The 21,238-nt window shown below is 38.4% G+C and overlaps 2 protein-coding genes across 3 annotated transcripts in view; one reads left to right on the forward strand and one right to left on the reverse strand.

Moving 5' to 3' along the window:
* Nucleotides 1–4,788: 4,788 nt before the first annotated feature.
* Nucleotides 4,789–9,265, reverse strand: acot20 (acyl-CoA thioesterase 20). Its single transcript, XM_084737424.1, has 3 exons — nt 8,729–9,265; nt 7,456–7,658; nt 4,789–5,735 (listed from the first exon to the last, which is right to left on the reverse strand). Exons 1-3 carry the CDS (start codon nt 9,183–9,185, stop codon nt 5,145–5,147), a joined length of 1,251 nt encoding a protein of 416 aa, XP_084593550.1. The 5' UTR covers nt 9,186–9,265; the 3' UTR covers nt 4,789–5,144.
* Nucleotides 9,266–14,073: 4,808 nt separating this feature from the next.
* Nucleotides 14,074–21,238, forward strand: part of susd6 (sushi domain containing 6) — a 41,564-nt gene continuing 34,399 nt past the window's right edge. The window contains exon 1 of one of the 2 annotated variants that reach the window (XM_084736931.1): nt 14,074–14,196. The gene's annotated coding sequence lies outside the window, so the exon portion shown is untranslated. Of the gene's footprint in view, nt 14,353–21,238 lie in introns of both variants that reach the window. The other variant, XM_084736930.1, reaches the window with a different exon arrangement.

The following is a 21,238-nucleotide window of genomic DNA, read 5'->3' on the forward strand; positions in this document are numbered from 1 at the left end:
CTGGATATTTTTTTTAAATTGTTGAATGTTACTCATTTATTGGTATTTATTGGGTTTGTTTCAGAATTTTATATATTTTCACCTTAACTTAATTTACTGTCACAATTGCTCCATTTTTTTTAGCATGTACAGTCAAGCCCAAAACCTGAAAGAGTTGGAGCTCATCGCTAAAGATGAATGGACAAAAATACCAGTGGAGACATGCAAAAAGCTGGTCAGCAATTATAGGAAGCGTTTGATTGCTGTAAGAGCCAATATAGGCTTTTCTATTGATTATTGAGAAGGGTATGAATAATTTTGGACAGGCCACTTTTTGTTCAAATGTAAATTAAAGCTGAGAAATATTTTTTTCCACAATGATGCCTCTTGTACATCATCTTATTATCTTTTGGGAGAAGCCTGTGTCATTTCCAGTCCAAAAAAAACTTGCTGGTTGAATAAAAGTAACTTTAAGTCAAAATTTGCCAGGGGTATGAATAATTTCGGGCTTGACTGTACATATATGAAGCCAAAGGTATTCATCTAGTGCCCTCTATATGTTATCCATTAGGATGTCACCCACCGCTGGTGTTTAATTCAGACTGATTATGTGTTTGTCCGACCCTAATGAAGATATAATGTCGATACACGTAGGTCTGTTTGTTTGCCTTTGCTCAAGGAAATTTCATCAGAAGACAGAGTGCCTTAGTGTTTTTTCCCATGGTTGTCTGCATAACTCAAGTAAGACTTCCTGGATTTTATCTTTTTGTATTTTTTACCTGCCTCCCTAAAGAACACCTGTCAGATATGACATCCGAGCCATGCAGCGCTTCCTTCTCCATTATGAACTTTTCCCTTTTACTCCCTTTTAGCACAAATATCTGTACTTTCTACTCCTTACATTTTTAAAACAGGCTTGTTAATTTATACCTCACGTCATTGTGCACCACCTTCCCAATATGAAGCCTGATTTCAACCTTAATGGACAGGACAATAACACATAGAAAAGACAGCTCCTTGGTGTATCCACCAGTGCACATCACACATGACAGATGATGTAACAAGACAAAACACCATAAAATTCAACAAAAAAGACAAGTCATAACAAAGTGAAAATAACATTAAGGATGTAACAAGGTGAAAACACTGTAAACAAAAAAAAAGGCAAGCGAGGAATCCTCAAATTGAGGTTCAGTTAGCTTTAAATAGAAACAGGAGATAGAAATGTCCTTCAGAGGGTGACTTTTTACTTTTATACTTTGAGTACATTTCAGAGCCTGCACTTTTTCACTTTTACTTGAATAAAGAAGTTGAAGCAATGCTTCCACTTTCACCAGAGTGTTTTTTTCAGGTATCTGTACTTCTTTAATAATCAATGTTTGTACTTTTGCCACCTCTGGTATTAAACTGATCCAGAGACGTTGAATTGTAGTGTACAGCACGCATCACTAGAGGTCACTCTGTCTACTGGTTGACAAAACAGCTCAGCTGAGCCTGGAAACATGGCATCTGGGGGATAAAGTTACAGGACTAAAAGAAAAATGCATCTGCCCCTGTTTGGGAGTATTTTGGATTGAATCCCAATGATAAGCGTACTGTAGAGAGTTTGCAACTTTAGCGAGCTTGAGAGATGGCGAGTGACAGACTAATTACTGTCTATGGTGGCAGAGAGTGACGGTAAAGGAAAAGGTGGGCAGCAAAGTCGTCCATCTGGCAGTAAATGTACAGTTTAGGTTTGAGTTTGTCAATGAGCAAAAGCTGCAGCTTCTCAAGTTCAAAATGGAGTTTACAGTGTGTTCTGTTTTCCAACTGCAGGAACAGCGTTGCTATAACGATCATTTCCGCCTGCCTTAAGAGAGTACTGTCAGCAGTGGAGTACAGTCAAGTTGAGCTGTATTACACAGTTTTTACACAAATACCGCCATAATACTATACACCCCAGTGGAATATCAGGAATCTCACTTTATCTCACTTTAAATTGTTGATTTTATTCAAAACTGTTTGTTCTTTATTCTTTAATAAAGTTGATTCATAAATTAGATAGCGTGGATCTTGAATCAGCAAATTGTGTCTCGTTGTTACTTATTCCAATAGTGGGGTAGGTTGTAACAACGGAACTCTTTGTATTTGACATATCTCACATAATCTGTGATTGCATAGTACATGTCTGGGGTACCAGACGTGTTTTATTTGTACTAGACAAATAGGTATAGGTACCATATATCAAAGTTTGAGAGCTCTAACACAAAGAACCAAGAGTTACAAAGAGTTACTGCTGCTCAAATTGTTACTACCATCCCCGGTCTCCCCTACAAATTCAAGATACTTGTACTGAACTTAGGTATTTCCATTTTATATAACATTACACTTCTACTCCAGTACATCTCTGTGGCAGACATTGTAATTTTTCTCCACACATTTATCATTATATTTGTCATTATTTACTTTCAGGTTGCACTTTTTCATAGCCTTCCTGTCTAGAGAAAATCACGTATCTCCAAAAGTATTAATTTTGATTTTTTCTGATGAACTGAAAGATGAAGTGTTCCATTACTTGTTGAGGCTTTGCTCCTACTTTGTGAGATAATATAACATCTAAATTTAAAACCCTCTTGGAACAGCTGGAAAATGCATCGTCACATAGCTAAAAACAGGGCCGTTTTTTCTGACACCATGAAAAGTTTACTTTTCAGAGATGCATGGTTCTCATAGGACAGGAACTTCACAAACATATGATGATCTTACAGAATATGATGCATTGCTGTGGACTACCCAACAGTATATAAAGTAGTTAAAATCACTTCAATTTTAAATATCTACAGCAGTAAATTGCAACATACACATAAATGCAGCAGTAATATTCCTCCAAAAACATCATGTATAATAGTAAAACACTGACAGGGACCGTTTACTGAGAAGAAGTACATTTTCCTTATAATACTTACTTGTACATCAGTAAGATTTTGAATGCAGGATTTTACTTGTAGTGGAGTATTTCCACAGTGTGATAATAGGACTTTAAATGATCTACATACCTCTTTCATCACTGATCTGTGTAATGTCAGGACTAAAAGGTGGTTTTCAGACATACAAAGGCATCCTGACATCACTGCACATGAGGTTTATCCTCAACAACAACCCTGCTGTTGTCTTGCTCAGTCTGTTCTCTCACAGCAGCTTGTGACATTCCTCTTTGGTTTGCTGAAAATACCAAAATAGGAGAGGACATACCTCAGTAAAACAGAACAGCATTTAATAATTTACTTCATGTTTTGATTAATAACTGTGAATCCCTTGTGGTCCCCCTGCAGAGATGTTCATATGGACACACTGCAGAGAAAAAGCTCAAGGTCAAAACATAAAGGTGTAAGAATGAGAGAATTATTTATGAGAATTATTATTCCAAAGATTTATTTGTTAAAGGGACAGTTTTCTTATTTTGCGTTATCTTTAACAAAGTTTCTTTAAGCTGCTACTGTGTGGACCTCCCTTCTTTTTATGCTCTTCATCAAACACTAACATTAATAAATTCCCTCTGAAAACAAAATGTAGCCGAGATTCAAAAATCATAACAATAATTTTATTGTAGTGTAAATAAAACATCATGCATTCATAACTGTCAAATCAGCACATTACAGATACGTCTGCATTGTGTGATTAGAAAGATGTCATGACTGCGTTCGTAAAGATGGAATTGGTAGGATAGATGCCGTCGTCTTTCTCTCATATTTCAGAGACAGACTCTCCTTTGTTGCAGGCTACATTGTTATTAAAATCCCTTAGAGAAAACACTTACATCATCAAAGTAAATGCACTTCCCTTTGAAACAGACAACAACAGCTCTTCATGTAAAATTCCAAGGTTTTGAACTTAACATGGGAATAAAACCGCATCAATGGGATTAATGTTATTTAAAATGTATGCTTTTGTTTCACATTCTTTCATCATGAAAGTTCTCCTCCCAATATGCTTCACATTATATTGTATATGACAAAACATATCTCACATTTAAGTGTAAGAAACATCAAACATGAATGTAGGAAGGCTGAGCCACCACTAGATGTCCACATATGCTCAAGTTTGATGTGTATTCAGAGAGACCAATGAGTGTCACTGCTGTACTTAAAGGTTGGGGCGCATTACTCTGGAGAAGGATTGTTTATACTTGAGCTCAACAACCAAACAAATTCTCCCTCAGTGTTCCTTCAGAAGATTTACCATCCCTTTCGGTCCCCCTCTCCTTCCCTTGGTCCTGTGCACAGGCATGCATGCGACCTGATGCTGATCATCTGGAACAGTGTTGTGTGGCTCTGTCCGAACCACTATTTGTTTCCCATTTACAGAGCAAGAGCCGTGTAGAAACTTCATATTTTTCTTCAGCACACACACAGACGGAGAGACTAGAGGCCTGTGAGGAGACATTCACTAAATAGAATAGCACATCCCACCTTTAGCATATATTAATGAGGGTTAGTGATTGATTCCAGCCACATGTTAAGTTGCTCATTTTACAGACAGCAGTCACATCAGATCAGATAAAGCACAGCTGTAATTAATAACAGTAATGATGGCTGTATTCCTTTTAGATTAATCAATCCCAGGGTCCAGTATTGTGCATATTCACAGCCTTCCCTTTGTAGAAAGGCCGTGGCAGATCAGTAACTCCCGTGTTCTGTGAGACAAAATTACTGATATCACAGCTGACTTTTTTTACATGGACCTTTTTTTTTAGGTGGCTAAAATGTGTTTTGCTGCAGACCCTGTCCACAGCAGTACACTGCATAGTGTCTGTGCTAGTACTCCTGCTGCTTCTCCAAACTGGGGGCATTTTGACTGCCAACTACTGTAGGTAATACAGTGCAGGTACCTCATACAACCCCACTACAAATAATTCAAACTATTCCTTAACATTGTTAGCTCCACCTGTGATATTCACAGTATCTGCTGTGTTTTGTGTCATCTTACCAATGGCACATGTGGGAGCCAAAGCATAGTTGATTCAGGTCCAGAAAAGTCAATAAACCAAAGCTTCTACAGATGAATGCTTGTCCACTATCATCACTGTGCTTTTCGCAATTCAATTCATTTGAAACTAAACCCAAGGCTCAGCATCGCTAAGGGTGGCCATTCTGGGATTCTTGATGCACTTCATTCAGCATTTCTTGCTAACAAGTGCTCTCGTTGTCTAAGTGGCTCTTGAAGAAGTCCTGGACTCTCTCCCACAGGTCCAGCTGAGCATCACAGTGGGCTTTTGGCTCCCCACCAAACAACACGTTACTGCCCACTGCTGCATGAAACGCAGATGGACAAAAAGGCATGTGAGGGACTTCCAAAAAATGTCCAGCTTTAGGGTATGTTACCACCTGAAAAGACTCTTTGCCATGATTTCTCAGTGTTGCAGCAGCCTGCTTGGCAAAGGCAGCACTGTTCCAGTTGTGGTCATCTTCAGAAACGGCAAACAGGAACTGGCAGGTGGCACGTTCAATTGGAAACAAAGACGCCCTGTGGTTTTCCAAGGAGGTGGCTGGTGTGGCATCACGTATATCTATAAGCCCCGAGTCTGTGATATTAATGTTCTCTATCACCGGGGTAAGTGGGGGAAAAACAATGTCTCTGTAGTGTAAGGGAATCACAGTATTTCCAATGCAGCCATTAATGCAGACGGTCGCTGAGATCCCAGAGAGGAAAGATGACATCGACAAAGCCAAACCACCACTGTGAGAGATTGATATGATGCCAATCCCTGGACCTTTAACCTGTGCAGAGAAGCATTTAGTTAATTATCATGTTTAAAGCTGCTAATTTGCCCAATCAAACCAACCCACCCTCGAATCAGTGTACCTCAGAAAATGCCCCAAAACTGCAAAGACATTCCCATCAACCCAGTCACACATTCACCCTACTATGTTTTTGTTTTTATCTACAGAGCTGTTTGCATGTTCTCCATGCAGGCTTACACCTCAGCTGTGCCTCACAGACGTAACTGTGACCCAAAGCGTTTTCCTTTTCTTTCTTTCTTTCTTTTAATGCTTAAAGTCTGCTTTTCTGAAATTATGTGTGTAAACACAAGTTTAAAGGGACAGTTCACCCAAAAATGAAAACTCAGTCATTATCTACTCACCCTAATGCCAATTAAAGGTCAGGTTTAGTTTTTTAGTCAACAAAACACTGCTGGAGTTTCACAGGAAAACAGACATGCCTAAATCTTCACTGTAGATTCTTAGCTTGCAACTACATTCCCATGCCCATGCACACCATCTGAACAGGGTGTGTGTGGTGTAACACTGTGTGAACAGCATGTTTTGGGTTTTAGGAGACTTGGATTACACCACACAAGTAGTATGGAGACATTTTATTATTATTTTTTGTTTGTTTGTTTGTTTGTTTTTTTCCAATTTACTGGTCACCATTCACTTCCATTGTTTGGGAGATTCTGCAACACTGTTTTCCTGTGAAACTCCAACAGTGTTTTGTGGACTAACAAAATAAACCCAACCATCAATTGACACAAGGGTGAGTCCATAATGACTGAATTTTCATTTCTGAGTGAATTATCCCTTTAATGTTGAATACAAAGGCAAATAATAATATATTTATCCACATTTAACAACCTAGACAGAGTGTGCTGCTTTCTGGCTCTCTTTTCTGGTTTTTGTAGGTTAAAATATTATAGCAACGACCCAGTTTTCTCAACATACAATGCTGGACTGAGTTTGCTGTTTATGTTCCTCAATGCAAATTTTGCTTTTTGTTAATTTTTTTGTAAGTCTTTTGTTAGAGTTGTAAGTCTCCATTAGTGGGGTGGCTGAGACATTTATGTTTCCTACACTGTCTGGACCTCCAGAGTGAATCTGGCACTCTTTCCTGGGAATGAGACTCAACAATCAAATCTTTCTCAATAATCACTTGTAGGAGCTTTAAATAAACTGAGGTTGCAATTAAAAGTTATCTTTAGAATCTATTACTCTGCCGTTTACTTTTTAAGTTAAACAATTACTTGGTTTGAGTTTTTAAAAAAAGTAACACTGAAAAATGTCTATCAAAAATTCTCCACGCCCAAATTTCCTGCTTTGCCTGACAAACAGCCTAAAACCCAAATATATTTAGTTTATCATCACATAAGATAAATAAAAACAGGACATTTCCATGATAAGAAGCTGGAACTTGAGAATGCAGATTAACTACCTGTCCACTGATGAATAGATTTATTGACTAATTTGTTATGCTCTGGAATTATCCTCAATATACATAATTAGAAGGACCTTAAAAAATCTTAAATTTCTGCCACAGTCATAGAAAGTAGCCAGTAGATGGCAACACTGACAAAGTAAATACAAAAAAGGGCTTGGTGTTTATCTCTGATACATTCTCACTTTACATATTATGAAACTGTTTTCACAATAAGTGCAAAACTAAATATCACATGGGATTCCAGTAATATAAACATGATTAGCTGATTTAATCTTCAACACTAACCTGTGGATGTTTCCTCAGATATGTTACAGCCTCTTCAAAGTACTCCATATCCAACTTCTCTGGGCGTTTTGGTAAATCCTGGTAACGCTGATAGGCCAGTGCCAGAACAACATAACCTTTATTTGCCAAGAGGCTGGCTCTGGGCTCAGTAAGACCTCCACCAAATGTGTACAGATCCACTATTCCTGGGAATGGACCCTTTCCTGGAGAAAACAAGATTATAAAAAGGGAGAGGAGAGGTTAGAAGAATAGTTCATATTATCTGAAGTGGGATTGTATGAGGTACTTCTCCATATACATCACCTGCAGTAGATAGTGATCAGCAGATCCCTAGTTTGAAGAATCAGCAGGAGTACAAGGGTAGGAAGCAAAGCAATTTTCCTTGTCGTCGGACAGCCTCTTCTAATGGGAAACCGCGGTTATACAAGCAAGAGCTCCAACATTAATCAGTTAGTTGTCAACTATTCATTTAGTTTACCATTTTGATAATTTATTAATCAATTTTGGACAAAAATCTCTGATGAACTGACTATCTTTGGGTTGTGGACAAAACAAGGCATCTGAAGACGTCACCTTGGGCTTTGTGAAAACTCATCAACAGTTTTCACCATTTTCTGACATTTTATAGACTAAACAGCTGATCAATTAATTGAGAAAATAATCGACAGATTAATTATCAATGAAAGGAAGCGTTACTTGCATCCCTAAATTAAGCAAAACATTTCTGTCTCCAAAGCAAGCAGACTGCTTTGGCAATAACAATTACAGAACACAGGGCTCACTGGTCTACTGCTGCCTCCATTGGTTATTTTGTTTGTGTTATAGTGCGACTTTGGTGATCTAAAAGGTTAGTTTGGATGCAGTGTGGTAACACAATAACAAACTTAAAGATTGAGGGACCGGGAGACCAGCAAGTCTTGTGTTCTGCAAGGTAAAATTACTGTTTTTGCCAAAGAAAGAGCAATATCTGTCTTATATAATGGCAGTTTCCTGACAGAAAAGGCTGTCTGGCAGCAAGATTAAGTGGTGAAAATATTCTAAATATAGCTTACTACATTTTTAGAGCTTTATATTTATTTTTAGCTTCCGTACTGGTACTCCTTTCTGCTTCTCTAAACTAGGGCCGTGTTGACCACCAGTCACTCTAGATAATGTGCTGACTCATACAACCTCGCTTCAAAAAGTCTGAACTATCCCTGTAAGTGGAATTCTGACAGCTCTCCAATTTCTATGTATCTTTCCCAGGTCTCATCACTCCGAGAACACAGCTGACCTGGTGGTATGAAGAGGACTCCTCGTATTCTTCCCTCCTGCACAGGTATTCTTTTCATTCCCTCTGTCATGAATCCTCTCTCGTTGGTTTCAGAGGCTAAGAGCTCACCAGTCTCTCCATTCAGTGCATCTATCTCCACCAGTGCTGGGCTGAGCACATTCTTCTTCATGAGTTTACTGTGTGGAGTCTCTGGTGCCAGGGACCAAAACAAACCCATGGGCTCCACTCCAGTGTAACTTCCTCCCAGAGAGGGTGCACAGCTGACATCCACCTGGCCAGTTTCATCTGCTTTGTACCTGGCAGAAGCCTTGAAAATCACACCTCTGTCATCAACCAGTTTGGACCTCAGCTCAACTGGTTTGTGAGGAGCAAGTCCCTCAACTTTGACCTGCACCAGTTTATCAAAGAAACAACGGACGCTGGGGAGAATTTTCAGGCGTATCTGTGAGTAAGCCATTTCACCTCTTCAAGATGGAAGCAGTGACTCACTGTCAATGGACTGAATGTCCTTTCTCTCTATTCGGGCCTTTCTTTTAGTCACTGCATCTGTCAAGGAAACCAAGAATCAGTGTTATGGCTCTTGCAAAAAACACATCTGTGTGCCTCAGCTATATCTAATGTTATCTCCTTCATTAAAAAAATATCACTGAACAGTTTCAAAATAGTGCTTCCAAGAATCTTTACTCCCTGGATTTTTGTCTATGAGTTGTTGATAACACCACAAAACACTTATTTTTCTCTCTTAACTTCTCACATTTCATTTGAGTCAGTGTTTAACTAATCAAATATCGCTCCAAAAATCAAAGATTAGAGGAAAAGTCCAAAAAAAGGAAACAATATTTATATAGCAGAACTTTTTTCTCTCTCTCTTTTCTTCTCCCATCATGATCTCACAATCCCTCAGATTTATCTGGTGACCCTGTATATAAACATATTATGATCTAGTTCCACCTTCAACAACAATAACAGTAACATACTACTTACATATTAATGCTTCAGTGATTAGAATAATGTCATCAGTGAGAGAGGCCAGGTCAGAACTTTTACCTTACTACTTACTAGCTACTGATTATGCACTTCTACTTAAATAGGAGTATTCATGTCGGACTTTTACATACAATGGAATATTTATACATTACTGTATTAGTACTTTAGTAAAGGTACTTTTCCCATCACTGTTTGCATGTAATTAACTCCATAAAATGCTCTGAGTCAAGTCACAAACTTGATAGCCTATATTCACAGAATAGATAAAGGCACTGAAAATGACATTAAGGGGCAGGTTAACATGCATTTACAAAAATAAACACTTATCACCTTTCACATAGATGATTAAAAGTCCATTAAAGACAGCAACTTTCAGTCTGTTGGAATACTGAAAACGCAAAATATCTGGCATGTTGTAGTCTGTCATTGTCAACGTGATCGAGTTGTTTTTGTAGGTAACTAACAATTGCTGTGAGGTTCTTCAGTTCAGTTAATAAGAGAAAAGTGCATTCAAGGACACGGTAGTGTCTAACTGGGTGAAAGGTCAAGTAAAAAGGCTCAGACTATACTGCAGATGGAAAAAGAACCGACGAGTAGTAATCAACTGAAAACTGAGAGCTAGCTTTACCCTGCGGGTCAATTCCTCCTGTGGATATACCTTAATAAAACTAGCAAGTTAGCAAGAAAGTAACTTAGCACATTTGAGCTTGTTTACCGTTTTAGTCTTTGTTTACCAGCTTTGTTTTGAACCAACTGACTATTCGTAAACTAATTTGGGTCACTCTATGAAAATATCATCTCCCACCGACCAGAATGTGACAGTAAAGCAGACCTGTACATCCACGAAGCACTGGCATTTACAGTTAATAATGGTAGCACTCCGCATTGGAAGCGGCAACAAGGAAGTATGCAGCAATTGGGCGCAACCACTTTGCCCAAGAGGGGAGTACTGTTTTGAATACACATCATTTTGGTGTTTGTTGTTGACTGTACAGCCTTGTGTACTGCAGTCATCCTATGCAGAAATAATGGTTTAAAGTATATGTATAAACATTGAGTTACAAAGAGAAATTTGTGATAGTTTGATAAGGAAATCACGGGTCATTCCCCTTTTGGAATTAAAAGGTCCATAAAGTTAACAGCTGACAGATTTTGCAGTAAAATTAACTGTTCTTTTCAAATGTCTGTCGTTACTTATTTAGTTTCTTGTTTTTCTATTTTTTTCTATATTTCTATATATATATATATTTTTTTTTTTTTTGTTCTATTTATTTTATATAGAATGTGTACTGGTCTCTCATTGCATCGATTTACTTTGTCTTCGTGCCTTTTTTATATTTAAAATGCTTAGTTGTTGTTACTTCCCCTGTGTTGTGCTTTATTCTTTTTCGCTTGACGTAATATGTATATTTTAGTTTAGTTTAATGACCTCCCAGCATTATCAGGTTCATAAAGACAAAGCACAGAATTGTTTTGCTGTTACGTCACTGAAAACATATTTTAAAATGGATCAAATCTCTTAAATAGACCCAAATTTACAATTATCTGAGGTAGATTCTAATGAAATAAACATTTTACTTTAACAATTGATCGTTATTTAGCAACAAATATAATCTATTCAGCAACCTTTACATGTGTGTAGGAAGATGAGGCAGCCACGAGATGTCAGCATTGGCGCAGAGTGTAACTGACACTTGGGAAAGCTTGAAAGGTTAAAACGCCCTTCCTGTATAAGAAAAACATTTATTTTTGATCTCCTGACACAGTAGTGTGCAGTATTTGGAGTTTGCCCTTATGTTATTGTCGTGAGCACAGTAGGACAAGAGGCGTACATGATGAGAAACTTACAGCATATGTTCCCCCTATGGAATAGATTATCTGATTAGATGTTAGACCACCTTGCTGCATATATTTTCATATTAATGAGAAAAATGGAAGCGTACAGGGCTCAGCTGCCTTTTGTTTATCTCCAGCATAGACCCTTGAGTGTCCTTCCAGAGGTTCTTAACCTGACTCAATGACATGTCAAGGTGTTTAGCAGGAGTTTGATCCTATTAATTAGTGGTTGGCCAGTGCCAGGACTTCAGAACCTCTGCGATCATGAAGAGTTCCTGTGAGGGAGAGGCAAAGGAGGAGGAAGCTTTCATAGAAGAAGGGGTGGGGAGGATTAAGACAGGAGTGGGTGTAAGTAGAGATAAGGGAGGGAGCCAAATTTAACTGGAACTGGAGAAAGCGAAAGTGAAAATGGATTTGATGACAGATCTATATATTCGATAAACTAAACATTCTGACACCAGTATTTGTGCCAATAAAATTAAATGTTATGGTTTTAACTGATAATGATGTATTTTTTTCATTAAGGCCTTGAGGAATACAGTATGTAAACTCCAGGGTGCATTTTTACAGAAGAGCACCTCCTCAGTTATCGCTGGGGTATGAATTTCCTTCCTACGTGCAACCATTGCACGAAATGACCTTTGTACTATTTTCTAAGTGCAATAACATCATAACAACTACGCAGGCAGATTATTTAGACCAACAGTTAAAGAATAATACAAGAAATATGTAAAAGTAGAAGGAACCAACCTATTTTTTTCACAAACTCAGCAGTCCTGTTTACTCTTTACCTATATTTGTTCAGCTTTGTTGTTCTTGGTCTGAGCTGTTTTGTCTGTTCTTTTCCTGTGTAAATACACTGTGAGCAATAGAATTGGTCAAATTCCTTGTATCTACAAAAAAGTGGCCAATAAAGCTGATTCTGACTCTGACAACGTAGGTGAAAGTGTGAAATATAAATCAAATAATCATACAAATATTAATAATAACTTTGCAAAATACTGTGAGCCATTGTCAATGGTCAGTAAAAAAATACAACATGAAAAAAGATTCTCTCGCCTTGCTAAATATTAATGTGTCTAGTTTCTTAAAGGCTGAACTACTCCATATGGGCCATTCCGCTGAAGATTTATGCAAATACTTCATGAACTCTCTCAGGGTATAGGACTAAAAAATATGTGACTGTCTGTTTTGATGTGTCTTTGCAGTGACGCATTATGTTTTTGCAAGGTTACAGTGCAGCATAACCTGTGGTTAGGTGCAATGAGAGATCTCACTTTTTTGCTTTCCCCTCTGAGTGAATGAAAGTAACATTTACGCCCACTTGTTCTCTTCTGTCTTCTATCTGCAAGCACACTGTGTAAATACAGTGCAGAACCGTATATTATATAATGCATAAGCACAGTAGATCTTGTGTCAATTTATTTATCACCTTTTGGGTTTAACAACTACTCATCTATGTGTAGATCTAATGCATATGTACAGTGCGGTAATGTATGCTCTCCAGCAACAACAGCTACAAAGAAAAGCCCTATCAGAGGATCAAATGAAACATCCTTGCAGAGGTAACAACCATGTCTCTGTGTTTGAACTGTGAGAAATTAAAGAGATATTGCAATCACAGTGAGAACCTTTCAGATAGTATAGCTAGGTGCTGGCAGATATGGATTTTAATTTGGTTTGGTTGAATGACAGCATTCTATTACATTTATAAAGCCCACATGTCAGATTTTGGCAGGGATATAACAATAGAATCTTGAATTTATTACCATCTTTGTCCCTTGTGTGTACACAGGCCATTAGCCCCTGTCAAGCTGGAAACAGGCGCTCAATGTCTGACATTAAAAATGTTAAGAAAAAAGGATTAGAAAGCTAGAGAAACTAATGTATGATAAAGCTCAGAATGCATCAATGTAAAAAATATAACACAAATAACATTCCAAGTTATCCTATCCTTTCAAGACTTTTACACAGCAGCCATTTTGATATTAATAAGGTAAACACAGGTGTTACCACTGATACTTGAGAGAGTGAAACACCCTTTCTTGATGTGTGTGTGAATGTATATTATGGATGATCTGTGTTGACATGGTGCCAATATTTTTAATGCATCTCAAATATTTTACATTTTTCTTGCGTTGTTCTTTCACGTAGAAGTAGAAGTGTGTGTGTATACAGGTAAAAAGAGATTCTTGGCTGAGCACAAAATGAAAACCTCTGGTGTACAGTATACAGTCTGGATTCTATTATTACACCTTTGCATCTCAGCCATTAAGCAGAAAAAATCTGCAGACAATGTATATATCTATAGGGGCATCCTCTATAACGCCACACGTAGCACAACACGTGCAATTTTTTTGCTAATTTGGTAAGATATTTACAGTATTTATTGTTCTGAATTTTGGTGTGTTTTTCTTTTTTCTTTTTGCGATTCTTTTGTCTCCTCCACCAGATTCTGAGGGCTTTTATTTTGAAGTCGAGCTTTGTGGTTGGCTTGACAGAATAGGATCCGCCCTTCTGACGGGGTAGCCATGGAGACCCGTGCGAAAGCGAGGCAGCTGGTAGAGTTCTCACAGCGAGTGTTTCCTTCCGCACACCTACAATAAAGAGCTGGCGAGCCGAGGAGGACAAGGAGCAACAGAGCGGTACTGACGGAGCTCGACGACGAAAACATAATATTTTTGTATTGTTATTTTTTTTTTTTGCCACATTCTGATTTGGGTGTATCCGTTTTTACGACCGTTAATGCCTCGAATGTGAAGCGGTGAGAGGAGGGCTCGCTGCTGGTAACCTTTACGTTGGTGAGTCCGGGTCTGTTTTTTTTTCGCAAGCTAAGCACAGATAGGCCACTACGAGCTTTCCGCCTCTGTCTTTCTCTTTCCCGTCCGTCTGTATTTGTTAAACACTCTATTAAAAACAAGGAAACAACGTGTAACAATTTGTCAGTGTGAATAATGTGTTGTCAGTTTTGCGTTTGTCAACTAACACTAACGAAGTGTGTTGTTAATTAAGCTAGCCGCGGTGAGGGACAACCTTTAATATCTTTAAACCTAACCTAACTGACTATGACACGTATTTATGGTAGGTCTACCATATTCAGTTGGCTGTAAGACTTTAGTAGCTAACATAACCTTGCTTGAGAAAAGTGTTTAGAGGTGCGATAATGACGAAACCCGGCTTTAGTAGCTAGTTAGTCCTGTATCTACAGTTAACAGCTGTAGCGTTACTGTTGTGTTACGTTTTGGTCACAGTACGATGTAGCTGTGTCACTGTTAAAAATGCTGTCGCATAACATCTATAATAATTTATGGTGTATAGACATCAGCCTAACTGAAACAAAGATCTAATAGTTGTATGTGTCGCTGTGTTACGTTATTGCTTTGGTTTTGTCTTTGTTTTTGTCTGTCTGTGTGTGTGTGTGTGTGTGTGTGTGTGTGCAGTACTGGCAGCCCACCACACTCTTTGTTTAAATAGCTCTCAGTACAGTTGCACGTGTCGATGCGTGTGACTCTGCTTTAGAGCTGCTATGAAGGCATTTGACCACGTTGCAGCGGTGTCTTATTGAGTTTTGAGGGTCTCTGCTGTTGCTCAAGATATTTCTTTTTAAGACAGTCATTTCCCACCCACGCTTATGTTCCAGTAAAAGTTTGAGTCGTTTCCTGTTTGCTGGGTAGAGTTAAGATATGACACTTAACTATAGCAAAGGGCAGGGAAGTCCGTCATCATAATGGAGAGAACAAAGATCACACATTTTAAATCAGGGAGAGGAAGGTATCCTGTTCCCTCCAAGCAAACAGTTTGGTGTGCTGTGTCTAATATACAGGGCTGACCAGTGTTTCGATCAAATCTTGGTGTACCACATGTTGTTGTTGTTGTTGTGAGTGGTGGGCTGAAAGACATGATAATGAGATACAGTGGTACAGTGGTAGCTATCCCTGCTTTATGGTAAAATTGGATTTTAGTTAGATTTTTCATCAATGTGATGTTAATGCCTCAGGGTTTAGCCAAAGCAAACAATCTTGTATGGGTATGGTGCAGGGCAATATGTCAATATTATATTGATATTGTGATATGAGACTTGATATTGTTTTATCGTGATATGGCATAAGTGTTGTCTTTTCCAGGTTTTAAAAGCTGCATTACAGTAAAGTAATGTAATCTGAATTGACCAGACTATTGTAGCTGCTCTATTGTTTGCCTTTACCCACTTAATCATTATACCCACATTCCTGATGAGTACTTATCAAAAATCTCATTCTCTTATTATTTTGTGAAAGCACAAACCCCTACAGTATTGTTGCAGTAACGATGTTGAGGTCAAAAATATTTTGATATTTGATTTTGTCCATATTGCCCAACCCTGTTTGTTCTATTAAATGACAGAAAATAGGTCCAAAGTAGTGCCCTCAAATGTCTTTTTTTGTCCAACCAGAGGTCGTGAGTCCTAAAATATTTAGTTTAAAGTGCTATAAAACACATAAAAAACAATAGATCCACACATTTATATTACTTTTTAGATATTACTTTTAAGCCTTATCATTGGTAACACCTGTGTTTACTCAACTATTTCATCAGGGTTGCTACTTGTCCTTAAAAAGTCTTAAATTCACATTTACTAATAAAATGCTAATAAAACTAATAAACTAATAAAATGACTTAAAAAGTATTAAATAGTATTCAATTCTGTTTGGGAAGGTCTCAAATATCTTTTGAATGCTCTAAGCATGGCTTAAAATTCTCTCCAAACGCAGGATGCCTGTACATTTAATGTTTGGCAAAATCACCAGCAGTTGAATTTGAATACCTTTAATAGGATATTATGTGATTGCTGGCCCCTGCATTGAATCCACTTGAAATCATATTGTGGCAGACTTTGTGATATTGGCAAATTTAATGTTGTTGTTCAAATAGTCACACTTAGACTTACACCCATAATGGGGACCACTGCACTGAACACTTTTTAATAATTAGTGTTCACCTACCAAATCTAAAAACTGACCAGTGTTGTTTGCATTTAGTCGTAGCTCCATTATATCCCTAGATATTCAGCCAGTAAGATCTTTGATGGCAACTGTTATTTTACATGGAGACATTGTAATAACATCAGTGTGTTAATGTGCCTGCTTCTGTTATTTCCTCGTCTTTTATGATGTTTTTAAATTCAGTACCCCCGATAGCATTTTTTGTGTTCAACAATATCCACTGTTTTCAAGGCAGCTTATTTTGCTGGGCGCTGTCAGTTCTGCTTCTTATGGTTTGATTCAAACCTCAATATGTTTTTCTTTGCGGAACTGATTAGAGTATTTTTTAAGTGTCACAATCACTCTTTTGACTTCAGTTGTTTGGATTGACATGCTTTGTTTTTTCACATTGTACACATTCTACCCTTCACAGAGGAACTAGCAGATATACAATGCGCAGCTTTAATGGTTCTCAATTTAAAACCCATTGTGTGACTGCAGTGAGATTTTTATAACTCTCAGTCCAGCATTCAGAGGCTTTTTCTGTTTGACAACATAGCTTAGAGAAAACATCTTGTGAGTAAAGATAAGAACACTGTGTTTGGCTTCAGTCCCATTCTCAGATTTCCCTCATTTTCACCACTGTTAACATAACATATGACAGTATTTCTCTCATATTTAATGTGTTTTCCCTGTTATTCCCTTGTTTCAGCTTACTTCTTTCTCCTTATGTTCTTTCTGTCTGTTTCTGTCCCCTTCCTTTCGGCAGTACAGAGGGATGCCCGTGTGGTGTGGGGCTTAACACCACATAATACTTCATAACAAAGGGTCCTTTCTGTGCTGCCATGCAGAGAGCCCCATCTCTGGGCTCCCTCCGCAGGCCCAGGCGGGCTCTACCAGCAGCAGTAGCACTGGGGCCTATCGGGTGGAAATCTCCTCCCGGCTGTTTCTTTGGCACACTGAGTGCTCTCTGTTCCCAGACACATGCCTGCGCTGCTGCTCTCCTTGGCTCCCTTTGCATTCCAGGAGCCCCGGGCAGCTGAAAAACTGCAGTAGCAGCCTGCTGGCTGGCTGGTTGTCTCAATGGTGTCTGAAGTGGAGAGTTCATAGGTTTTTTTCCCCCTCAAGTGTTGGACTAAACAGACAAAGTATAAATGCCATAAAAACCTCTACTGTCTTAATGCAGTGGGCTAAAGCATGGCCAGCACACTTGACAAATTGCATTGCTATTTTTAGAAATGCCATTTAGGGCTGCAACTAACAATTATTTCCAATAGCAATTATGTTTGTCCACCTAACAGCTAAAAAACAAAACTGAGATTTCTAATAGTACAAGAACATTTGGGGTGGGGCTTGCAGCACTGAAAATTTCTGATTGGATGAGTACTCACAAAAATCTGCAGCCCCAAAGCAGCTTATTTTTGTTCGTTGTGGTTTGATGCATCACCATGGGGTTACAGAAGAAAGCATATTGATCACTAATGAAGTCCAGGCTATTGTTGTTGCATGGTCACACAAAAAAATGATGTGTCGCTTTTTCATACATTAGCAGTCTTAATTTGCCCAATTTTTACAGGTCTTTAGATCACTGCAGAAGTGCAGACAGCAACAGGCTGAAATGAACCATGACCCAACCCCGGATAAGCACCAGAAAGTGGCTAGATAATCAATTAGTAATTTGAGCGATACGCATTATACAATTTCTCAAATAAGCATTAAAATGTACAAAAGTAGGACTGATGTCAACCATAACAAAGCTAGCATTTAATGTCATAAATAAATAAATTACAACAGTACATCTTCATTGTGATCTGCCCTGGCATGATTTTATTTCAAAACAGCCTTTTAAAATGGACAACTTCAGAGCAGCTTTGTTCTGGTTTAGTGACAGTATTTTCTTCCTTCTTAAGGATGCCATTTTCCACTGTCATATTAATCAGACAGCTCAGCTCAGACAGTGAGCTGCAGATTTTGTACAATATACTCTTCCTCTCCATCCGAACGTAGTGGCAAACTAGAACTGTTTCGTTGGATGGTCAGTCTTGCTTCTTCATGTGTTTGTGGCACAGAATGCTGTGTCTGTGGGGTTGGAAGGAACCAAGTGATCACATGGATTATGGTGACTAATTAAGCACCATGCCACACAACTTTGACATTAAATCTTCATATAAGTTTTATAGAGCCATGTCTTTCTGTTTAATTATTAAAGGTAGTCCCAGCCACACAGAGCTTCATTCAGTATGAAACAAGGATGTTCTTATGTGTTAAGTCAGGTTGTGTTTGCCTTTCTTGCAACATCTGTTTGCATAGGCTTATGTGTTTTTGTTTCAGTCAAATCGGTTAAGTAAGCCTATTTTTGTATTGCTTTTAACAGCCTCTCTGTTGGTGCTTCAAGTTTGATAAGATATAGGCCTCATATTCTGTCAACTGTCCTGTTCCAATTACACTAATATAACTGAGAGCATTCACACTGCAATAATGGCTTGAATGTCAGCCATGTAAAATGACTTTGAAATGATAGTCATAGCTATTTAAAAATTAATTGTTGGACTGTACACCCACCAGTGTCTTTACAGGCCCTACACTGTCATTTGGATACGCTAATGTTACCTGGCTACACGCAGCTGCTGGCAGGAAATGTTTGTTTATGTGGTTTTTTGATTCAAAATTTTGTTCCAGGAAACAGAAACTAAGCCTCTTGAGGTTTGAAATAGCAGCACCATCTTTAATGTGATGTGTCAAGCTTAGCATCTTGGCTGCTTCTGAGAGGAAATACACACAGTTGCAAGTTTAGAAAGTTGACATCCAAACTTGAAGTGTTTCTGCTCTTTCGCTGTCAAACTTTCTGCTGTGTTAGTAATCGATTAAATGCATGGACATGAAGTCATTGCATTAAAAGATCTGCAAAATGTTGCTTTAAGGCTTCAAGCTATCTCGTTCTAGCTAATTGGAACACTATTTTTGTAGGATACCTCAGCACAGCGTTAATGACTTTCTCCTCTCTCAGATGCTCTTGTATGAAAACAATTAAGCTAATTCTGCTTAATTTTTTCTGGTTAAGTTTTGACTTTGCAAATGTACTGGCTGATCAATACTCTGCTCTCAGCTCACTTCAGAGATCACAGTCCTGCATTAAAAATGTCATCCCAAATGATTATTTACATCCTGACAAGTGCCTTTGAACAAAACACGTGTTATTTTTTGTCCTGCCTTTGACTTTTGTCATTGAAATTTCTAAGACATTTAATTGGTAAAAACATCATCTGAATTAACATAGGGCCTCTCTGTCACACAGGCCTTAGTGGCAGTGCTTTGATCCCAACATGAACAAATGAGAAAGTGTCTGTGGATCAAATGGCTGGTGCAGGGCCCCTGCATGTGTTTTTGACTGTCTGCCCTTTGGCTCAGTGTAGTACCCAAACTGTCCTGCCAACACGGACTTTCGTCACTCTCTCCCACTGGCCTGCGCTGCATGCAGGTATGCCTCTCTCCATCCTACTATTGTGAGCATTAGAAAGGTGGAAAGCAGGAGGGGGCCCTGGTCTTTATGGATGTTGAAAAAAAATCCCACCAATTTAATTTATCTTCATCATTACAAAAAAAGCTGAATTTAATTTTGACATTTAACATTTTGAGAGGATGTGCTGGAGTATTTTACCACATAACGTTTGAAGCTGTAATGATTAGTCGATCAAAAGAATTTCATAATCAATCAATTGCTTCAGTCTTTTTTCAAGCAAAAATGTCAAACATTTGCTGGCTCCAAGGATTTGCAGCGTTCTTTGTCATTTATGATTGAAAATGAAGAGTCTTTGGGTTTTGGACTGTTGGTTGGACAAAAGAAGCAATTTGAAGACATCACTTTGGTCTCTGGGAAATTGTGTTGGACATTTTTCCATTTTTTTTGACATTTTATACACTAAGGAGCTAAATTATTAATCATGAAAAACAATGAGAGGTGTTGCTGTTTTTCTTCATCATATACGTTTATGAGTTGAATATCTTTTAGGTTTGTGACTTTAAAAAGTAATCTGCAATCAAAACACCTGTGGATTATTTTTCTTAAGTCAAAATACTTGATTAATCATTTTTCACAGCAGCCACTTTGACATGAAATTGGGTAAACACAGGTGTTGATTCTAATGATACCATGATTCTAATTAAGGTTTCATTCCATTCAGGTCAAACAGTGTCAGGATGCTTCTGTTGTGCATGTTGGCTCATTGTAAAGGCCCTCCTACATAAAATGGAATGGGACCTTGATGAGTATCATTGGTAACACTCTTATCATTGTGTTTACACTACTATTTCATGGCTGCTGTGACAAAAGGTCCATCATTTCAGCTCTACAGTATATATACGCTGGTGCCCAACCATTAATGTGCCTGTGCGTTTCCAGTTACTTCCCTCACCGTCATTGCAGTAGTTCCAGGTCATCTATGGCAGTGCCAGTGTCCACACCGCAGATCTGCAATCAAATTCGTGGCTCTCTAAGTGCAGCCATGCCATTACTGTAGCCATTAGCTCAGCAGCCTTGTGTAACTGTAATGGGCCCTCTGCCCTCTCTTGAGGATATGCTGCCTGCCAGCAAGCTAGTTCTCCCCACAAAACACAACTACTGTTACTTCATCCCAATCTCTCTGTGTAGCAACACGACCAAGACTGTGTGCACCTGCATCTCATTTATGTAATGACAGTGTGCATCTTGTTGTATCCCCCCAATCAA

Source organism: Lutjanus erythropterus, chromosome 15 (genome assembly GCF_056507025.1).
Source record: "Lutjanus erythropterus isolate fLutEry1 chromosome 15, fLutEry1.hap2, whole genome shotgun sequence".
Lineage (NCBI taxonomy): Eukaryota > Metazoa > Chordata > Actinopteri > Lutjaniformes > Lutjanidae > Lutjanus > Lutjanus erythropterus.

Excerpts from the sequence above, each read along its gene's own strand:
- acot20 (XM_084737424.1), bottom strand. The coding sequence starts at position 9,185 with ATGGCTTACTCACAGATACGCCTGAAAATTCTCCCCAGCGTCCGTTGT. Across the intron at positions 7,659-8,728 it reads AGTCCTCTTCATACCACCAG|GAAAGGGTCCATTCCCAGGA; the intron begins GTCAGCTGTGTT and ends TGTTTTCTCCAG. Across the intron at positions 5,736-7,455 it reads ATCTGAGGAAACATCCACAG|GTTAAAGGTCCAGGGATTGG; the intron begins GTTAGTGTTGAA and ends TTCTCTGCACAG.